At 44.5% G+C, this 23,020-nt stretch overlaps 1 protein-coding gene across 4 annotated transcripts in view; it reads left to right on the top strand.

Annotated features, from left to right (window-relative positions):
* The window catches only part of CHADL (chondroadherin like), a 79,545-nt gene that overhangs the window by 10,057 nt on the left and 46,468 nt on the right, over positions 1-23,020 (top strand). For 3 of the 4 annotated variants that reach the window (XM_073644142.1, XM_073644141.1, XM_073644140.1), the window contains exons 2-3: positions 6,391-6,516; positions 15,840-16,000. In XM_073644142.1, coding sequence (XP_073500243.1) covers positions 15,845-16,000 — 156 coding nt within the window. In that variant the 5' untranslated portion in view covers positions 6,391-6,516; positions 15,840-15,844. The remainder of the gene's footprint in view (positions 1-6,390; positions 6,517-15,839; positions 16,001-23,020) is intronic. The other variant, XM_073644143.1, reaches the window with a different exon arrangement.

Raw genomic sequence — 23,020 nt, forward strand, 5'->3', positions numbered from 1 at the left:
TAGCTGAGACCCTGGAGAACATGATCAGGGCCGGCTTTCCAGTCCCCGATCACGTGATCGTCGTTATTCGTTGATCGGACATAAAAATAATTTCTCTCTTCTCTGACATGATATAACATGTCAAAAGAGAAAGCCCCCCACGGTACATTATTAACGGATCCCCCAGCCCTCCTCCTCCCCTTCATGGAGCAAAATGGCACGTACATGCACAGTGTGCCCACCAAGATCTGTTGGCCGACACCTGGCAACCGTAGGGATTTTTTCAATTGGTTCCTGACTTTGGATCACTGTGACAGACCCTATCACACTGATCAAAAGCCCAATAATTGGTAAATAGAACAGCACTTGGGCTGTGCCTTACTGTGCACCCACTTGATCACCCCCTTGTGTCATCCTCCTTAGTCAGATTAAATTTTTTTTACTTTTTTTATTTTAGAATTTTTATTTCTTTCATTCTTTGCAGTTAGCGTTAGGTTTAGGATTAGGGTTAGGCTTAAGGTTAGGTTTTTTTTTGTTTTTTTTTTAAATGAAGACGATATGATGACATATTCAATATGACGACCTAATGTTATCAAATTCTGTGTCGTACCTGTGGGTTCAAAATGCTCACTATACCCCTGGATAAAATTTTTGAGGAGTGTAGTTTCCAAAATATGGACCTTAGTGGGGGGTTTCTGCTGTTTAGGCACCTTAGGGGCCCTGCTAATGCGACATAGTGCCTGCCATCTCTTTCAGACAATTTTGTTTTCCAAAATTCAAATTCAATCCTGTTCTGAGCCCTGCCATTTGTACAAACTTTTGACTACATGTGGGGTATCGCTGTGCTCATAAGAAAGTAAATAACAAACTGTGGGGGCCACTTTTTGGTGTTACCTCTTGGAAAATTGAAAAAATTGGGGTTAAAGCAACATTTTAGAAGTAAAATTTAATTTTTTTTTTCATTCCACTTTGCATTAACCCCTTCACCCTCCAAAGCTGTTTGCACATTCATGACCCAGCCAAATTTTACAATTCTGACCACTGTCACTTTATGGTGTAATAGCTCTGGAACACTTCAACGGATCCCACTGATTCTGAGTATATTTTTTCATGACATATTGTACTTCATGATAGTGGTAAAATTTATTCGATATTACGTGCATTTATTTGTGAAAAATTGAAAAATTTTGAAAATGTAGCAATTTTCAAACTTTGATTTCTTATCCCTTAAAATCAGAGAGATATGGCAAACAAAATATTTAATAATCAACATTTCCCACATGTCTACTTTACATCAGCACAATTTTTTTAAACAATTTTTTTTTTGTTAGGAAGTTATAAGGGTTAAAAATTGACCAGCGATTTCTCATTTTTACAATAAAATTTACAAAACCTTTTTTTCTAGGGACCACATCACATTTGAAATGACTTTGACGGCTCTATATAAACGAAAATACCCAAAAGTGACACTATTCTAAAAACTGCACCTCTGAAGGTGCTCAAAACCACATTCAAGAAGTTTATTAACCCTTCAGGTGCTTCACAGGAATTTTTGGAATGTGGAAGAAAAAAATGAACATTTAACTTTTTTTCACAAAAATGTTACTTTAGACCCAAATTTTTTCATTTTCGCAGGGGTAACAGGAAAAAATGGACCCCAAAATTTGTTGTGCAATTTCTCCTGCGCATACTGATACCCCATATAAAAAAACATTGTTTGGGCGCACGTCAGACCTCGGAAGGTTAGGAGCGCCATTTGACTTTTTGAATGTAAAATTTGCTGGAATAATTAGCGGCTGCCATGTTGCCTTTGGAGAGCCCTTTATGTGCCTAAACAGTGGAAATCCCCTACAAGTGACATCATTTTGGAAATTAGACCCCTCAGGGAACTTATCTAGATGTGTGGTGAACACCTTGGACCCCCAGGTGCTTAATAGAAGTTTAATCGTTGAGCCGTGAAAATAAAAAAAATCATATTTTCCCTCAAATGTTTTTAGCCCCCAATTTTGTATTTTCACAAGAGTAACAGGAAAAATTGCACCATACATCATTGTTGAATTTCTCCTGAGCACACCGATACCTCATATGAGGGGTAAACTATTGTTTGGGCGCACGGCAGGGCTCGGAAGGGAACGAGCTCCATTTTTGTTTTTTTTCATGCAAAATTTGCTGGAACAATTAGCGGACACCATACTGCGTTTGGAGAGCCCCTGATGTGACTAAACAGTGGAAATCCCCCACAATAGACACGATTGTGGAAACTATACCCCTCAGGGAACTTATCTAGATGTGTGGTGAGCACCTTGAACCACCAAGTGCTTCACAGAAGTTTATAACATTGAACTGTGAAAATAAAAAAAAATCACATTTTTCCCCAATAAATGTTTTTTAGACCCAAATTTCGCATTTTCTTAAGGGTAACAGGAGAAATTGCACCACGGTATTTATTGTGCAATTTCTCCTGAGTACACAGATAGCCAATATGTGGAGGAAAACTACTGTTTAGGTGCACAGCAGGGCTCAGAAGGCAAGGAGCACCATTTGACTTTTTGAATGCAAAATTTGCAGGCATTATTTGTTATGATAGGCTACAAGCACTAAGGAAAGACATGAGATCTGTCCCTACAAAAGAACTAAGCTAGATCCCTACGATGTAATGGGGAACCTGATCCTGCGATCAGACCCGCTAAAGTCCTCAGCTAGTCGGAACGAAGACCTATAGATGTGAGGGAGGGATCCCTACAAGAACTAAGGACTGGGAGAAAGATGGACACCTCCTAGCAGAAGTTGCAGCAGTTAAAGACAAACACACAACATAGAACATAAAGGTCAAAAAGACCTAGCTAAACTGACTGAGAAAGGTTACAAAGCACCTGGCTAGCTTAAGAGTAGAAATTACAATGAAGTCCAGCATGGCCAGAAGGGCGGAGCAGGATTAAATAGGCAAAAAGGTCATGTGACCAGCAAAATAGAAAAAACCTAACAGGAGTGTTCTAACATTATTAGTGGACGCCATGTCCCATTTGGAGAGACCTTGATGTACCTAAACAGTGGAAACCCCCCACAGATGACCTTATTTTGGAAACTAGACCCATCAAGGAATGTATCTAGATGTGTCATTACCACCTTGAACCCCTAGGTGCTTCACAGAAGTTTATAATGTTGAGCTGTGAAAATAATAAAATCACATTTTTACCACAAAAATGTTATGTTAGCCCCAATTTTTTTATTTTCATAAGGGTAACAGGAGAAATTGCACTGTACAATTTGTTGATCAATTTCTCCTGAGTACGCCGTTACCCCATATGTGAGGGAAAACTAATGTTTGGGCACAAGACAGGGCTCAGAAAGGAAGGAGTGATGTTTTGGAATGCAGACTTTGATGGAATGGTCTGCGAGTGTCATGTCGAGTTTGGAGGCCCCCTGATGTGCCTAAAAAGTGGAAACCCCCGACAAATGACCCCATTTTGGAAACTAGACCCCTCAAGGAATTTATCTAGACATGTGGTGAGCACCTTGAGCCCCCACCTTGAACCCCCAGGTGCTTCACAGAATTTGACAACTTTGATCAGTGAAAATGAAAAAATATATATTTTTCCCACAAAAAATGTGTTTTAGCCCCAAATTTTTTTCAGTTTCACAAGGATAGCAGGAGAAAATGGACCCCAAATTGTGTTGTGCAATTTCTCCTGAGTACACCGATAGCCCATATGTGGTCAAAAACTACTTTTGAGTCACAGTGCAAAATTCAGAAGGGAAGAAGAGCCATACTGGAGTTCAGATTTTGCTGGAATGGTTTGAGGGGGTCATATCACATTGGCAGTGCCCCTGAGGTTTTTTTTTATGGATTGAGTTGAAGCTGTTGTTGGGAACATTTTATATAACATTTTGGATGACATTTATCCTCTGCTCTACACTGAGCACTGACATCAGGGTTTCCATCTAAATCTCCGAGTGACGTAATTCAGATGAAAACCCCGAGGGATTCATTCACTATAATGAGGCAGCAGAGTTACTCTGCACTCCATCTGGCCTCAGTTCAGCAGTGTCCTTTTTTTTTTCACAGAGGTGTACAAAACTGTGGCCGATGGCACTTTTATGCACGTCTAAAAAGACGGACACAGTCGGATCACAGGCCAGATGGCGCCCACAGTGCCTCCATATTTCTCATTATAGGAAATCTTCCGCTGGGGGTTCTGTCTTAATCATGTATTTCAGAGATTTACACGGAAACCCCAGTGTAAGCGCTCAGTATACAGCACAGGATAAATGTGCGCCGAGCCTTACTGCGATCTTTCGGAGGCAGAATGAACAAATCAACAGCAGGTGAAGAATTGGTTTGATTTATTTTTTATGCAGTTCCTCGTGCAGTATAAGTGATTAGACGACTTTATTCTTCAGGTCGGTGCGATTACAGCGATACCAGATTTATATTAGTTTTTTTCTGTTTGGCAGCTGTCACACGCTAAAAGACGCTTTTGTTTAAGAGCTATACTTTATCCATACTACAGCCAACAGACTCCTGTGAGGGCTTGTTTTTTTGCGGGACGAGTTGATGTTTTTATTGGCACCATTTTCGGGCACATGACATTTTTTATTACTTTCTATTCCGATTTTTGAGAGGCAGAATGAACAAAAACCAGCAATTCAGGAATTGTTTTTTTATTTTTATGTCATTCTGCGTGTGGTAAAATTCATAAGGCAGCTTTATTCTTCGGGTCAGTACAATTACAGTGATACCACATTTATATTTTTTTTATGTTTTGGCGCTTTTACACAATCAGAACTATTTTATAGAAAAAATAATTATTTTTGCATCGCTTTATTTTGAGAGCTGTAACAGCGCCGCACTGACAGGCAAACTTGTTAGATCATGCACTGCGCATGATCTATCAAGTTTGCTAGCTCTGGTGACCCAGATGTCATCATGATGACATCGGGTCACCATAGAAACAATCGGGCCCCCACAATGAAGTCGTGGGAGCGCCGATCCAAGAACAGAGGGGCTTTCTTACCTCTGCCTGATCACTAAATGTTGTGATCGCAGCACTCAGGGGGTTAAAGTGCCAGGAGCAGTGAGGCCACCAGTCCTGGCACTCAGTGATGGGTGTCAGAATCAGCTGGCACCAGGCGGCTGTCGTGCATGTGTGGCACCCCAGGGGTCTGGTTTCCACAGTAACAGCAATGTTATGTCTGAGAGCAGGTGGGAGGTCTCTTGGTCAGGAATCCTATGCATGCCACACCTCCTGCCCAGTCCTGGGAGGGGAAGAACTTCCCCTGTATAAACCTGGGGCTGAGGCAGGGTTAGAGAGTTGAGAGGGAGAGTTCAGCCAGGAGGGCTGACAGGGAGCTGTGGCTCCGGCTGGGCCCAGCTCCTGGGCCATGCCAGAAGTAGAGAAGAGAAGCAGCATAGGAAGAAACAACAGGAGCTCTGTGGGAGCAGTGTTACAAAGAGTCAGGGGCTGGCAGCTGCAGAGCTCGCCCTGACTGAGAAGATTTCTTACCGGACCCGGAGTCCGAGGCTGTGGGGACTAACTCCTACCCAGCAGCAGAATCCGTCAGGCAGGGGATTTCAGGTCCTCTGGCCAAGAAACCCGAAGGCACGGTCACACGCATGGGACCAGCACCGCCGTCGTGGAGCGGAAGCTACTAGAAGGCCCCGAGTCACCGGCCATACGGGTGAGCACCACACGGTACACTCAGGGACGTGGGCTACTTATACTCGCTTCTAGCAAGGTAGCCAGAAGAGTATCGTTAGTTTGGGAGGCCTACAACTCCGCCTGGCCAGGGGAGATCCCATCTGCTCAAGGACTGACCAGGCCCCAACCGCTAGCCAGTACTCCGGGAGGGTCTATCTTTGTCACCAGTAAAGACCCTGAACTACACCGCATCATCTCTGAGTGGTTCCTGCTACCCCCATCATCGTTGGGGGTTATACCATCCACGCTGCACCATCCTTCCACCGGCCTCAGCGGTCTGCCCTGCAGCGGCAGCTCCATAGCTGCATTCAACGGGTGGCGTAGTCGTCCATCATCTACCGCTGATACAGCGCCACTTAGTCTGACTCCCTGGGCACGGACCGGATCACCGCCACGAGACTACAACCCTCAAGAGATCCGGCTCCGGGTAAGCTCCCGCGTGCGCAACGCAGCGCGACACAGGCCCAGGGGCGCGTCACATGCACAGCCTCTGTGTACGCAAAATTGCCTGGATGTACCTACCAACCTGGACGTATGGATACGTCTAAGGTTGTGAATGGATTAAAGGAGTTGTCCACTACTTGGACAACCCTTTCTTAAACTAAATGTTTGGCCCCAATAAAGCCTTTCCAGTGGTGTCAGCACTCGCAGTCACAGGGCTGCCATGTGGTTGTGTGGGATGCAGCTAATCTAACTTCCTCTTCATGTTCAGTTCAACAGGAGGTAAGGACCGTGACGTCAGCACTGATTGGACGCGGGGCTCACGTCTCACAACAACAGTACGGGATCCCCGTGGAGAGTGAGTGCCGACACCGCGGGAACACCGCCGGTACGGGAGGTGAGTATAAGCTTCTTTATTTTATCGGGGACAAGTGTGGGGATGACAAGGAGTTGACAACTTCTTTAATGCTTGTGTATCACCTGAAGGGTTAACAAATTTCATGACAACAGTTTTGACGTATCTGAGGGGTGCGGTTTTTAAAATGGTATCACTTTTGGGAAGTTTCCAATATATAGGCCCCTCGAAGTCCATTGAAATCTAAATAGGTCCCTAACAAAACAGGTTTTGTAAATTTGTTGAAAAAATGAGAAATTGCTGCTAATTTTTTTACCCCTCTAACATCCTAACAAAATAAAATGACGTTTGAAAAATGATGCAGATGTAAAGTAGACATATGGGAAATGTTATTTATTAATTATTTTTAACAGCATGACTAACTGGTTTAATGATATATAGATTGAAAATTGCGATATTTTTTTTCAAAATTTTCACCAAAATTGCAATATTTTCACAAATAAGCAAAAGTCGTATCGAACAAATTTTACCACTGTCATGAAGTACAACATGTCATGAAAAAAACAGTCTCAGAATCACTGGGATCTGTTGAAGCCTTCCAGAATTACCTCATAAAATGACACTGGTCAGATATTTAAAATTTGGCCTGCTCATTAAGGTCAAAATGAGCTCTGCCACTAAGGGGTTAATACAGTGCCCTGTTGAGGGGTGCTGGCTTTTTGGTTGTGTACCTACCTAGCATTTCTCATTTTGTTATTTTTTGGTAGGAGATTTAATTTTATTGAAGAAAGAGAAAATATATATATATATTTTTTTTTAGGTATTTAACTGTTTTTCATTACCTGTTTTACTAAAATTTGAAAACAGTACACGCCACACCTATACTATGACCTGCTGTCATATTTTGCTTTCTGCATATGTACCAACCTAGCATATCTTATTATGTCTTTTTTGATAATTGGGGTTGAAACCATTGTCAAAAGTTAATTAAAGTGTTGTACAAAATGTATACTAAAAGAAAAAGTAACAATGCACAGGGTAGTGTAAAAGAAAAAAAATACCATGGCTAAGAATGTGAAAGCAGAAGCAGCACTGGGGCTGTAGGATCCATCATATTATGTGTGTGAGGGGGCTGTGGGGTCCATACAGTGGCCTTTAGTACCTCATCCTTGTAAAATGGCTGTGAAACATGGTTTAGCTGTTCTTGAGAACTTTTAGGGAGATGGATCTCATCCAGGAACTCAAAGATTGATAATTGTGAAGGTTGGAAAGTCAGGGGAACCTGGTTTAAATTATAGAGTGCTTGTTCGTATTCAGCCAATCTCTGACAGCAGCATTTAATACACGCCAACAGGGACGCGCATCATTTCACACTTCCATTGGCACGCCCGTGATGTGATCATGGGACGCCGATGGGTTGTCATGAGAGCCAAGGGTCTGCTGAAGACCCCTTTGGTTGTCATTACAATCCTCCTGTGAACACTGGCCCATGGCCTGCATTCATAGAGATCATAATTTTTACATAGCAGTGCTCATGCAACCCCAGATCCCGAAAAATGAAAACGTTATGGGTTTTGGAAAATGGTGACAAAAGCAAAAACTTTTTTTCTTACAAATTTCAGATTTTTTTTTCATAATTTGAATGAGAAAAAAAACCCGATACATGTTTGGTATCTGCATACTTGTACTGACCTGGAGAATCATATTGCTAGGTCAGTTTTACCATATAGTGAACATGGTAAATAAAAAACCCACAAAACAATTGAGAAATTGCCCTTTTTTTGCAATTTCAATACACTTGGAATTTTTTTCCTTCGTTCCAGTGCATTACATAATAAAATAAATGGTGACATTCAAAAGTACAACTCCTCCCGGAAAAAAACAAGCTCTCAAATGCCTAGGACAGAAAAGTAAAAAAAGTTATGGCTCTTAGAAGAAGGGGAGGAAAAAACTAAAACGAAAAAAAAACTACGGAAAATGGCCATGACGTGAAGGGGTTAATAAAAACATTGAAAGTAAAAATATTTTTGATTAGCTGCTACTGGTAAGAATACAAGTTACAGGAAGTCCTATCGTTACATACAGGTTCTTCTCACAAAATTAGAATATCATCAAAAAGTTAATTTATTTCAGTTCTTCAATACAAAAAGTGAAACTCATATTATATAGACTCATTACAAACACAGTCATCTATTTCAAGTGTTTATTTCTGTTAATGTTGATATGATTATGGCTTACAACCAATGAAAACACAAAAGTCATTATCTTAGTAAATTAGAATAATTAACAAAAACATATGCAAAGGCTTCTTAACAGTTTAAAAAGGTTCCTTAGTTTGTTTCATTAGGCTCCACAATCATGGGGAAGACTGCTGACTTGACAGATGTCCAGAAGGCAGTCATTGACACACTCCACAAGCAGGGCTGTGGAGTCGGAGTCGTGGAGTCGGAGCCCATTTTGGTGGAGTCGGAATAAAATGGACCAACTACGACTCCTAAAATATATAATAAATTGGGTACAATAGTTCAATGCAGTTTGTGGGGAATATTTTTTCATAAGAATTTGAGAAAGTTAAGAAATGTCCTATAAGGCTATGTGCCCACGATGCAGAAAATTTCTGCAGCGTTTCTGCATGTTCTTGGCAGTCAAAAACGCTTGCGGATTTTACACGCGTTTTTACATGCGAATTTTACTTGCGTTTTTCAAGTGCATTGGGACCTCAAATCCGCATGCAGAAACGCACAAATAATGGACATGCTGCAGATTTTTCCGCAAGGAAAATCCGCTACGGAAAATTCCGCAGCATGGGCACAGAACATGCAGATTTTCATTTTGGATCATGGGGCATGGATTACCAAGCATTATTAAAGCGTTTCTGCAGCGGAAATTCCGCATCAAAAACGCATAGTGGGCACACAGCCTCAATGTCTGTCCTATTCCTGATCTAAGGGTCTAGACTTTTAGCTGAGATGAATCTGTGCTACAGTAAATTTATCACTTAAGCATGAGCCATGTATGAGGGAGTCGGAGCTGGTGTCATGGAAATTGAGGAGTCGGAGGTTTCGCTTACTGACTCCACAGCCCTGGTCACAAGGAGGGTAAGCCACAAAATATCATTGCCAAAGAAGCTGGCTGTTCACAGAGTGCTGTACTCAAGCATATTAATGGAAAGTTGAGTGGAAGGAAAAAGTGTGGTAGAAAAAGGTGCACAAACAACCGGGATAACCGCAGCCTTGAAAGGATTGTTAAGAAAGGCCATTCAAAAATTTGGGGGCGATTCACAAGAAGTGGACTGCTGCTGGAGTCATTGCTTCAAAAGCCACCACACACAGACGTATCCAGGACATGGGCTACAAGTGTCGCATTCCTTGTGTCAATCCACTCATGACCAATAGACAACGCCAGAAGCGTCTTACCAGGGCCAAGGAGAAAAAGACATGGACTGTTGCTCAGTGGTTCAAGGTGTTGTTTTCAGATGAAATGAAATTTTTAATTTCATTTGGAAATCGAGGTCCCAGAAGAGGAAGAGTGGAGAGGCCACAATCCAAGCTGCTTGAGGTCTAGTGTGAAGTTTCCACAATCAGTAATGGTTTGGGGAGCCATGTCATCTGCTGGTGTAGGTCCACTGTGTTTTATCAAGATCAAAGTCAGCGCAGCCGTCTACCAGGAAATTTTAGAGCACTTCATGCTTCCCTCTGCCGACAAGCTTTTTGGAGATGGAAATGTCTTTCTCCAGCAGGACTTGGCACCTGTCCACACTGCCAAAAGTACCAATACCTGGTTTAAAAACAACAGTATCACTGTGCTTGATTGGCCAGCAAACTCGCCTGACCTTAACTCCATAGAGAATCTATGGAGTATTGTCAAGAGGAAGATGAGACACCAGACCCAATAATGCAGACGAGCTGAAGGCTGCTATCAAAGAAACCTGGGCTTCCATAACACCTCAGCAGTGCCACAGGCTGATCGCCTCCATGCCACGCCGCATTGATGCAGTAATTGATGCCAAAGGAGCCCTGACCAAGTATTGAGTGCATTTACTGAACATACATTTCAGTAGGCCAACATTTCGGATTTTAAAAACATTTTTCAAGCTGGTGTTATAAAGTATTCTAATTTACTGAGATAATGACTTTTGTGTTTTCATTGGCTGTAAGCCATAATCATGAACATTAACAGAAATAAACACTTGAAATAGATCACTTGGTTTGTAATAACTATATAAAATATGAGAGTCACTTTTTGTATTGAAGAACTGAAATAAATTTACTTTTTGAAGATATTCTAATTTTGTGAGAAGCACCTGTAACTCAGGGACTGGAAGCCGCAGGCAGATTGCAGGGTTACTGAAGACAGTGGGCTGTTTGCAGAGTTAGTGAAGACCACAAGCAGATTGTCAGGCCACAGATTGTATGCACTATCCTACTCACTCCGTGGACTGCTTTGCTCCTCCCAGTGTCAAAACATCTTGCTGACCTGCCTCATGCAACACTTCCAGCACTCCTACAACCTCCTGCCGCTGGAGAGTCTCCACCTGGATCTAGGGAGGTACAGCCAGACTGCAGAAATTTAAAACCAGTGTGTCCTGAAGAGTTTTGCTTCCCTGGTGTAACATACCTGGCGGCGGGCTTGCATAGTGCACCATCTCCCACTATGCAAGATCGCATCTTAACCTTTAGTCCAGTTTGTAAGCCGTGCTCCTGTTGTACTGTGTGCATGCTCTGGTCTGACTGCTTAGGGCGGCGGCCCGGTTTACTTACTGATTCTTGTAGCTGCTGTGGGCACACCCCTAATGCGTCCCCAGCCTATTGCTGTGGGTCACTGGATATTTAAAACCTCCTTCTCCCAGAAGAAGGTGCCTGAGCAACTCTTACCTTCAGAGGGCTCCTTGCCTCTGATGTGCCAGGTCCTGTTCTGTTTCTTGCCTGTCCGCTAACCTGGGGGCTGTATTCCCAGGCCTGTCTGAACTATCGCCTAGCCTGTTTGTCCGCCTCTCTGGGGTCCGTATACCCAGACTCGCTCCTGTATCTTGTTGTAGTGTCAGTTCCTGTCTGAACACTCTCCTAGCCTGTTTGTCTCTATGTCCGTACCTTCCCTTTTCCTGAACCTGCACCTAACTCCAACTCGTTGTCTCTGTACTTCTGTTTGTGAGTTTTGTGTCCACTCGCTACTTCATGTGTAGAACCTTGTGTGTATCTGGTTCTGCTTGTCCCTTTTCCCTTCCTCCGTATCTTCCTCCTGTGTTCTAGATATCTTCCTGCATTTTCTTGTCTGTTCCATGTGAACAGAGCCCTGTCCTCTCAGCCTTGTCCACCGCACCAGCGGTTTCACTCTGCTCAGCCTTGTCCACCGCACCTGCGGTTTCGCTCTGCTCAGCCTTGTCCACCGCACCTGCGGTTTCGCTCTGCTCAGCCTTGTCCACCGCACCTGCGGTTTCGCTCTGCTCAGCCTTGTCCACCGCACCTGCGGTTTCGCTCTGCTCAGCCTTGTCCACCGCACCTGCGGTTTCGCTCTGCTCAGCCTTGTCCACCGCACCTGCGGTTTCGCTCTGCTCAGCCTTGTCCACCGCACCTGCGGTTTTGCTCTGCTCAGCCTTGTCCACCGCACCTGCGGTTTCGCTCTGCTCAGCCTTGTCCACCGCACCTGCGATTTCGCTCTGCTCAGCCTTGTCCACAGCACCTGCGGTTTCGCTCTGCTCAGCCTTGTCCACCGCACCTGCGGTTTCGCTCTGCTCAGCCTTGTCCACCGCACCTGTGGTTTTGCTCTGCTCAGCCTTGTCCACCGCACCTGCAGTTTCGCTCTGCTTAGCCTTGTCCACCGCACCTGCAGTTTCGCTCTGCTCAGCCTTTTCCACCGCACCTGCGGTTTCGTTTTGCTCTGCTTGTCTACCGCATCTGCGGCTCTGAACCCGTTTCCCAGTCTGTACTGGACTCTATCCGGCCTGCGCTCCAACCTGCTAGTGCCCACCTGTCTGCATGCCAGCTGTGCTTGCCAGTGCCCACCTGTTTTCATACCAGCCGTACTTGCCAATACCCACCTGCCTGTCTGCCAGTCTCACCTGCCTGTTCCTGCATTCCCTAGTGTGGGTCAACAACTGTGACCGGGGTCTAACCTGGAGTCGCACCTGGTCCCTCTGCTCGGTTCCTCCTTGGTCCACGGAGTCGACTAAGCTGCCGTGCGACCTTGGTCGGATCGGGTTGATACTTAGTTACGCCCCTCCAGGCACTCCTCGGTTCATGGTACAGTGGGATCACTAATCACACACATGCCAGTCAGTCCGGGCGAGTGCATAACACCTGGCCTATCCCCTTCCAGCAGTGGTATATTAGGCAGCTTCTCCCGCCACACCTTGCCTGAGCATAGGTTCTTGCTGCAGTTTGCCCCTTGTTACCTGTCTAAATGCATTCTTGCTTTGACACTCCTGTTACTGACCCGGCTTGTATAGTCTGATCTCTCTGCTTCTGACCTCGGTTTTCTATTTTGAACCTGTGCTGCCCACCCCATCCTTGGACTGTCTGACCATGTCTCTATCTTCACCCTCTGTGCCTCTTATTTCTGCTTTGACCTGCTGGCCAGTTGCTGCAGGTCTGGGGATTGCCCTGGAGTCGCACCTGGTGACAACCCTAACAGCCCAAGTCTATCCTCAGCATCAGAGGCTCTAGTGAAGACCAAGTAGTCACTTAGTTACACCCCTCCAAGGTAAGCCCACCCAGTGGCACAGTGGGTCCACACTCACCGTTGTCACACATGTTGCAGAGTTACTGAAGACCACTGGCAGATTGCAGGGTTACTGAAGACTTTGGGCAGATTGCAGAGTTCCTGATGACTTTGGGCAGATTACAGAGTTACTGAAGACCGTGGACAGATTGCAGAGTTACTGAAGACCGTGGACAGATTGCAGAGTTACTGAACACCGCAGGCAGATTGCAGACTTATTGAAGACTGCGGGCATATTGCAGACTTACTGACAACCGCGGGCAGATTGCAGACCTACTGAAGACCGCGGGCGGACTAGAGTCTCAATGACTGGGAGCAGCAGGTAGACAGGAGGCAACATGGAAGCCACAGATAGGGAACAGACAAAAGTCCGGAGTGACAAGAAAGTCTAATACCATGGAAGCCACAGACAGCTAGGAGTCGTGCTGGAAATCCCGGAACACATAGCAGAGGTCCTAGAAGACCAGGAACAGGTAGTAGACAGAACTCTGGAGTAATTAGAAAGTCTGAAAACCATGGAAGTCGCAGGCAGATAATGACTGGGCTGCCACCCACAGTACCGATTGTCCAGCACACTCCAGATTTTATAAGGGCGGCTAAGCTGTCACTCACAGCTTCCCTAAGCCACAGTAAATGATAAAACTGAGACAGTTCACTTGCACAAATGATATATCGCCATTGTCTACCATAATGTTGGTAGACAATGGCGATTCAGTGAAAGCTTCTATTAAGGTAACTAATGCTGGGCTATATACTGATTAGGTAAGTAGAAGTAAAGAGTCAAAAGAGGTGAAGCTGTCCCCTATCATAGGTGAATGGCTGTTGGAGGCCTTACTGGAAGAGGAAGCACTCTCGTAGTTGTTTTTGCTGACGCCATCTTGCATATTTTTCGAGACAGGGAAGACTTTTGCAATCTTTAGAGGACTTTTTTTTGCTTTCCCTTGTCTTCTTGATCTTTTTCATGAGGTGGACAGTTTTCCTTAGTTGAAAGTGAAGATGAGTCCAAATAAGCTGGATTGTGCGGCTTTTCTGCAGAAATACACACAAGCTGGTTCACCACCTGTCCTTCTCCTACCACATCTCTTCTTGTTTTACTATTTTTTAGAACAAGCTTATACCCAGCCTTCCATCTGCTTGCTTCCGGCATTTTATCTACTTTATGTTGTACCTGATTAAAGGGAACCTGTTACTAGATTCATTCTACCCAAACCATAGGCAGCATAAAATCAGAGAATGGCTGCACAAATGCATCCAGGTACATTTTAGTATGAAATGCTCCTATATTTCAGAGAAAACATGGTTTGAAAAGTCAGTAGGAGACTATAGAGAGAGACCTAAATAAGACGATGCAGCCGTGGCCGGCTTCTTCCCACCCTGCTCCAGTTGATTGACAAATTTCTCCCTATAGTGTATGGCCTGCTTTTTCTAAATATCTTTGCTCTGAGGCACTGTGGCATTTCAGAGTAAAACATACCTGGCTACAATCACGCAGTCAGGCACTGATTCATGCTGCCCGTTGTTCAGGCATATGGTCAGGCACTGATTCATGCTGCCCGTTGTTCAGGCAATATGGTTTGTGTACCATAGAAAAAAAACATTTAAAACCAATTTTATTCGATATGCATTACAAAATACCCCAAAAAATAATACCCAAGAATAAAAACAGACAAACAGATGATAGGCAAAATAGCCCAAGATACAAACAAATAGGCACAATAATAGATAAAAACGTGCCAAGATATAGTACCAGGCTGATAACCAAAGGGCTCTCATTAACCCTAATAAGATTGCCCTAATTGATATACAAATGCCTACCCTAAAGATGGCGACAGTGGCGCCCCCACTTTTCGATAGCTAACCCTAGGAAACCATAAGACAATCTATCCTAGGGTAAAGTGCTGAGTGAGGACCCCATAAATATACTACTTAGGGTAGGCTGAAAGTGGCTTAAAAAACAAAGATAACCGGTCCTTATCACTGTAGTGTTGTTGCCATTGCCTCAATGCATTTCCCAATAATAATAATTTTTATTTTTATAGTGCCAAAATATTAAGCAGCACTTAACAATTTTATGGGGGGTGCTTTAAACAGACAAAAATACATTACAAAATAAGCATAACTCAGATATTAAAAGGAGTGAGGGCCCTGCTCGCAAGCTTACAGTCTGAGGAAATGGGGGGTTGGGGGGGCAACGACAAAAAGTAAAATGTACATACATTGCATAATATAGCCATAATATGCTAAAGAGGGTAAGTACATAACACTACATGAACTGGTCGCCAGCCAGTATGTGTACAGTACAAACAAAGGCTAATCAGTGCATGGATGGTATGAACATGATTTTGAAGAAAATTTTGATAGAGTAGAGGTTCATCAAGAGACTGATAAGGATAACATCTGGTAGGATCACAAGCCCAGCATGGTGTCGCAGCCAGGCGGTGATTCATGCTGCCCATGGTTCAGGCAGTATGACTCTAGTGACAGGCTCCCTGTAAGACCAGATGAATTACAGCACATTTGTAGCTAGTCATTTAATAACTCATTTTAAAGTAATCTGGATGCTTTCCACAGATATTGGAAAAGCTGTAGTGTTACTTGTAAAATTATATCACAGTTACTTCTTATTTAATGGCAATTTTATTTCCTAGGTATAATGAAAATGCTGTTCCTGCATTGTTTTCTAGCATTGTCTTTGACAAGTGTAGTTTTTTCGGATCCATGTCCTCAGGTGTGTATTTGTGACAATATCAAAACTTTTGTGACCTGTGCTAAGAAGAACCTGACTGAAATACCAGCTGATATACCACAGGTTAGTAGAGATTTTATGTGAAAATGGGCTTTTGACAATAATTTTTCTTACAACTGCTATCACTTAAAAACTATACAGCGTAAGAGTTCATGAACATAGCCAAATGACTGATTAGTGTTGTAATACAGAACCCATAGAAATATATGAGACCATACTATTCCTTTATATAGCACCCCCTTTTGCATTTTTCCCAGTTTGTAAACGCTTTTTGTAGCCAGACAAAGTTTTTAAATTGTTGTTTGAGGGATTGTCATCCATTCTTTCTTGGAAAATTCTTCCAGTTCTGTGAGATTCCTGGATCGCCTTGCATGCACTGCTATTTTGAGGTCTAGTCACAGATTTTCAATGATGTTCAGATCAGGGGACTGTGAGGGCCATTGTAAAACCTGCAGCTTGCGCCTTTTGAGGTAGTCTATTGTGCATTTTGACGTGTGTTTAGGATCATTATCCGTTTGTAGAAGCCACCCTCTTTTCAACTTCAGCTTTTTTTACAGATGGTGCTTTGTTTGCATCAAGAATTTGTTAAAATTTCTTTGAATCCATTCTTCCCTGTACCCATGAAATGTTCCACTGGCTGCAACATAACCCCAAAGCATGATTGATCCACCCCCATGCTTAGTGGTTGGCGAGATGTTCTTTGCCTGAAATTATGTGCTATTTTTATGTCCACACATACCTTCGATCATTGTGGCCAAAGAGTTCTATTTTAACCTCATTTGTCCACAGGACTTGTTTCCAAAATGCATCAGGTATGTTTAGATGTTGTTTTGCATACTTCTGAAGCTGAATTTTATGGTGAGGATGCAGGAGAGGTTTTCTTCTGATGACTCTTCCATGAAGGCAATATTTGTGCCTGTGTCTCTAAACAATAGCATAATGTACCACAACTCCAGCGTCTGCTAAATCTTTCTGAAGGTCTTTCGCAGTCAAGTGGGGGTTCTGAATTCCCGCTCTAGCAATCCTACAAGCAGCTCTCACTGAAATTTTGCTTGGTCTTCCATACCTTATCTTGACCTCCACTGTTCCTGTTAACTGCCATTTCTTAATTACATTTTGAACTGAGGAAAGGGCAACTTGAAAACGCTTCACTATCTTCTTATAGCAGTCTCCTGCTTTGTGGGCCTCCACCATTTTCAGAGTGCTGAAAAACCCATGGCTGTCGTTTTTTGGCACAAGGTTAGAGGAGGCTGGATTTTTATAAAGCTGGGAGATTTGCATCACCTAATCTTTCTTAACGACGATAGTGAACAAGCCATAACCCTAACAGGCTAATTAGGGTCTGAAAACTTGGTCAAAGTTATCTGAGCACACAAATCGCCAAGGATGGCCAAACTTTTGCACTGGCACATTTTACTTTTTTAATTTTTAAAATGTAAAAGATGAAAATGTATACAGTACAGACCAAAAGTTTGGACACACCTTCTCATTTAAAGATTTTTCTGTATTTTCATGACTATGAAAATTGTACATTCACACTGAAGGCATCAAAACTATGAATTAACACATGTGGAATTATACACTTAACAAAAAAGTGTGAAACAACTGAAAATATGTGTAACATAACTGGCGGCGTCCTTGCATAGTGGTCCATCTCCCACTGTGCGAGAGCGCGCACTTGATCTCCAGTCCAGTCTGCTAGCCTGGCTTCCCTCCGTGCTGTCTGTTTGCCTCTGCTTCTGCTGCTTAAGGGCGGCGCCCGATCACTTCCTGTTTTTTGCACCTGCTGCAGGCACACCCCTTGTGCGTCCTCAGCCTATTGCTGTCTGTCACCTGGTATTTAAACCAGCTGCTCCAATTAACCCATGCCTGAGCATTGTGTTCTGTCAGTTGGCTTCTGGTCACTGATATGCCAGGTCCCGTTTATGTTTCCTGCCTTCGGTATCAGTTCCCGTGTCTGAACTGTGTCCTGTCTGTATTATCTTCTAGCCTGTTGTCTTCTGCCTATCCTGGAGGCTGTATTTCCAGGCCTGTGTGAACACGCTCCTGCCTGTTCGTTCCGCCTTCTAGGGGCCGCATACCTAGACCCGCTCCTGTATCTTGCTGCTGTGTCTGTTCTTGTCTGAATACTCTCCTAGCCTGTTTTGTTTTTCTCTATGTCCGTACCTTCCCTTTTTCTGCAGAGTCTGAACTCGTACCTAACTCCTGCTCGTTGTCACTGTACTTCCGTTTGTGAGTTTGTGGTCCACTCGCTACTTCTCTGCAAGTACCCTGTGGGTATCTGGTTCTGCCTTTCCCTTCCTGTCTGTTCCGTGTGAACTGAGCCCTGTCCCCTCCGCTCTGCCTTGCTTGCCGCTTCGGCGGTTCTTGCTTGCTCAGCCCTGTCCACCGCGTCCGCGGTTTCGCTTTGCTCAGCCCTGTCCACCGCGTCTGCGGTTTCGCTTTGCTCAGCCCTGTCCACCGCGTCTGCGGTTTCGCTTTGCTCAGCCCTGTCCACCGCGTCTGCGGTTTCGCTTTGCTCAGCCCTGTCCACCGCGTCTGCGGTTTCGCTTTGCTCATCCCTGTCCACTGTGTCTGCGGTTTCGCTTCGCTCAGCCTTGTCCACCGCGTCTGCGGTTTCGCTTTGCTCAGCCGTGTCCACAGCATCTGCGGTTTCGCTTTGCTCAGCCCTGTCCACCGTGTCTGCGGTTTCGCTTTGCTCAGCCCTGTCCACCGTGTCTGCGGTTTCGCTTTGCTCAGCCTTGTCCACCGCGTCTGCGGTTTCGCTTTGCTCAACTCTGTCCACCGCGTCTGCGGTTTCGCTTTGCTCAGTCCTGTCCACCGCGTCTGCGGTTTCGCTTTGCTCAGCTTTGTCTACCGTGTCTGCGGTTTCGCTTTGCTCAGCCTTGTCTACCGCGTTTGCGGTTTTGCTCTGCTCAGCATTGACTACCGCACCTGCGGTTTCGCTTTACTGTGTTTGTTTACCGCATCTGCGGCTCCGAATTTGTCTCCCAGTCTGTACTGGACCCTACCCAGCCTGCGCTCTAGTTTGCCTGTTCCTGTATTACCCGGTGTGGGTCAACAGCCGTGTCCGGAGTCTGACCTGGAGTAGACCCTGGTCCCTCTGCTCGGTTCCTCCCTGGTGCACTGGCGTCGTATGCCGTCGTGCGACCTTGGTCGGATCGGGCAGATACTTAGTTACGCCCCTCCAGACACTCTCCGGTTCATGGCACAGTGGAACCACTAAACACGCACACGCCAGTCAGCCCGAGCGTGTGCATTACAATATGTCTTATATTCTAGGTTCTTCAAAGTAGCCACCTTTTGCTTTGATGACTGCTTTGCACACTCTTGGCATTCTCTTGATGAGCTTCAAGAGGTAGTCACCGGAAATGGTTTTCACTTCACAGGTGTGCCCTGTCAGGTTTAATATGTGGGATTTCTTGCCTTATAAATGGGGTTGGGACCATCAGTTGTGTTGTGCAGAAGTCCGGTGGATACACAGCTGATAGTCCTACTGAATAGACTGTTAGAATTTGTATTATGATAAGAAAGTAGCAGCTAAGTAAAGAAAAATGAGTGGCCATCATTACTTTAAGAAATGAAGGTCAGTCAGTCCGAAAAATTGGGAAAACTTTGAAAGTGTCCCCAAGTGCAATTGCAAAAACCATCAAGCGCTACAAAGAAACTGGCTCCTGGAGGACCGCCCCAGGAAAGGAAGACCAAGAGTCACCTCTGCTTCTGACGATAAGTTTATCCGAGTCACCAGCCTCAGAAATCGCAGGTTAACAGCAGTTCCGATTAGCGACCAGGTCAATGCCACACAGAGTTCTAGCAGCAGACACATCTCTTCAACATCTGTTAAGAGGAGACTTTGTGCAGCAGGCCTTCATGGTAAAAGAGCTGCCAGGAAACCACTGCTAAGGACAGGCAACAAGCAGAAGAGACTTGTTTGGGCTAAAGAACACAAGGAATGGACATTAGACCAGTGGAAATCTGTGCTTTGATCTGATGAGTCCAAATTTGAGATCTTTGGTTCCAACCACCGTGTGTTTGTGCGACGCAGGAAAGGTGAACGGATGGACTCTACATGTCTGGTTCCCACCGTGAAACATGGAGGAGGAGGTGTGATGGTGTGGGGGTGCTTTGCTGGTGACACTGTTGGGGATTTATTCAAAATTGAAGGCATACTGAACCAGCATGGCTACCAGAGTATCTTGCAGCGGCATGCTATTCCATCCGGTTTGCGTTTAGTTGGACCATCATTTATTTTTCAACAGGACAAAGACCCCAAACACACCTCCAGGCTGTGTAAGGGCTATTTGACCAAGAAGGAGAGTGATGGGGTGCTACGCCAGATGACCTGGCCTCCACAGTCACCAGACCTGAACCCAATCGAGATGGTTTGGGGTGAGCTGGACCGCAGAGTGAAGGCAAAAGGGCCAACAAGTGCTAAGCATCTCTGGGAACTCCTTCAAGATTGTTGGAAGACCATTTCCGGTGACTACCTCTTGAAGCTCATCAAGAGAATGCCAAGAGTGTGCAAAGCAGTCATCAAAGCAAAAGGTGGCTACTTTGAAGAACCTAGAATATAAGACATATTTTCAGTTGTTTCATACTTTTTTGTTAAGTATATAATTCCACATGTGTTAATTCATAGTTTTGATGCCTTCAGTGTGAATGTACAATTTTCATAGTCAAGAAAATACAGAAAAATCTTTAAATGAGAAGGTGTGTCCAAACTTTTGGTCTGTACTGTATATATGTTTTTTTTTTTGCTTAAAATACAAAGGAAATGTGTCTTCTTTAACTTTAGGCCTCTTAGAGATAGAGATCATTTAAACTTCAACTAGCTTAAGTTTTCAAAATAACAATAATTCTAACAGGGGGTGCCCAAACTTTTACATGCCACTGTATCTCATGGGATATCTATCTAGCTATCTATCTACCCCATATCTATCTATCTATCTACACTATGTATATATATGTATATACACTGCTCAAAAAAATAAAGGGAACACTCAAATAACACATCCTAGATCTGAATGAATGAAATATTCTCATTGAATACTTTGTTCTGTACAAAGTTGAATGTGCTGACAACAAAATCACACAAAAATCATCAATGGAAATCAAATTTTTTAACCAATGGAGGCCTGGATTTGGAGTCACCCCCAAAATTAAAGTGGAAAAACACACTACAGGCTGATCCAACTTTGATGTAATGTCCTTAAAACAAGTCAAAATGAGGCTCAGTATTGTGTGTGGCCTCCACATGCCTGTATGACCTCCCTACAACGCCTGGGCATGCTCCTGGTGAGGTTGCGGATGGTCTCCTGTGGGATCTGCTCCCAGACCTGGACTAAAGTATCCGCCAACTCCTGGACAGTCTGTGGTGCAACGTTACGTTGGTGGATGGAGCGAGACATGATGTCCCAGATGTGCTCAATCGGATTCAGGTCTGGGGAACGGGCGGGCCAGTCCATAGCTTCAATGCCTTCATCTTGCAGGAACTGCTGACACACTCTAGCCACATGAGGTCTGGCATTGTCCAGCATTAGGAGGAACCCAGGGCCAACCGCACCAGCATATGGTCTCACAAGGGGTCTGAGGATCTCATCTCGGTACCTAATGGCAGTCAGGCTACCTCTGGAGAGCACATCGAGGGCTGTGCGGCCCTCCAAAGAAATGCCACCCCACACCATTACTGATCCACTGCCAAACCGGTCATGCTGAAGGATGTTGCAGGCAGCAGATCGCTCTCTATGGCGTCTCCAGACTCTGTCACGTCTATCACATGTGCTCAGTGTGAACCTGCTTTCAACTGTGAAGAGCATAGGGCGCCAGTGGCGACTTTACCAATCCTGGTGTTCTGTGGCAAATGCCAAGCGTCCTGCATGGTGTTGGGCTGTGAGCACAACCCCCACCTGTGGATGTCAGGCCCTTATACCACCCTCATGGAGTCGGTTTCTAACCGTTTGTGCAGACACATGCACATTTGTGGCCTGCTGGAGGTCATTTTGCAGGGCTCTGGCAGTGCTCCTCCTGTTCCTCCTTGCACAAAGGCGGAGGTAGCGGTCCTGCTGCTGGGTTGTTGCCCTCCTACGGCCCCCTCCACATCTCCTGGTGTACTGGCCTGTCTCCTGGTAGTGCCTCTAGCCTCTGGACACTAGGCTGACAGACACAGCAAACCTTCTTGCCACAGCTCGCATTGATGTGCCATCCTGGATGAGCCGCACTACCTGAGCAACTTCTGTGGGTTGTAGAGTCCGTCTCATGCTACCACGAGTGTGAAAGCACAACCAACATTCAAAAGTGACTAAAACATCAGCCAGAAAGCATTGGTACTGAGATGTGGTCTGTGGTCCCTACCTGTAGAACCACTGCTTTATTGAGGGTGTCTTGATAATTGCCAATAATTTCCATCTATTGTCTATTCCATTAGCACAACAGCATGTGAATTGATTGTCAATCAGTGTTGCTTCCTAAGTGGACAGCTTGATTTCACAGAAGTTTGATGTACTTGGAGTTATATTCTGTTGCTTAAGTGTTCCCTTTATTTTTTTTAGAAGTGTATTTGAAACAGAAAAAAAAGAAAAAAACTGACCAGCACTTCCAAAGCAAGAAATAGGTGTGAACAGGTGCTTACTAGGTGCAGCCATCTCCATATACAACTAACAAAGTAGCACTCCGTAACGCTAAGTGTGCGAACATGAAATATATGAAATTTGAATAGCATTACTGCTGTAGAAAATAGAAATCGCCTGTGTCATAGAGGCGGAGTGCTCAGTCAAAGCTTATATATAGAAACAGGAAAGAAAAAGAAAAAACTCTATGCCTCCATGCCACAGGCGATTTTAATTGCAGCAGGATCTTATTATCCCACACATAAGCAGACGGATGTCCCTTAGAGAGGTATTCACATTGATAGGGTCCTGGTATTTTGAGAAACGCCTTACCGCGGCTACCAGGTACACATGCATTGGCCAATTTATGCGCTAAAATTTCTCATTTATTTCTATTTTCTACAGCAGTAATGCTATTCATATTTCATATATTTCATCTTCGCATACTTAGCGTTACAGAGTGCTACTTTGTTTGTTA

The sequence above is a fragment of the Phyllobates terribilis genome, unplaced genomic scaffold (assembly GCF_046119375.1).
Source record: "Phyllobates terribilis strain yellow unplaced genomic scaffold, ASM4611937v1 Scaffold_8__6_contigs__length_399053987, whole genome shotgun sequence".
Taxonomy (NCBI): domain Eukaryota; kingdom Metazoa; phylum Chordata; class Amphibia; order Anura; family Dendrobatidae; genus Phyllobates; species Phyllobates terribilis.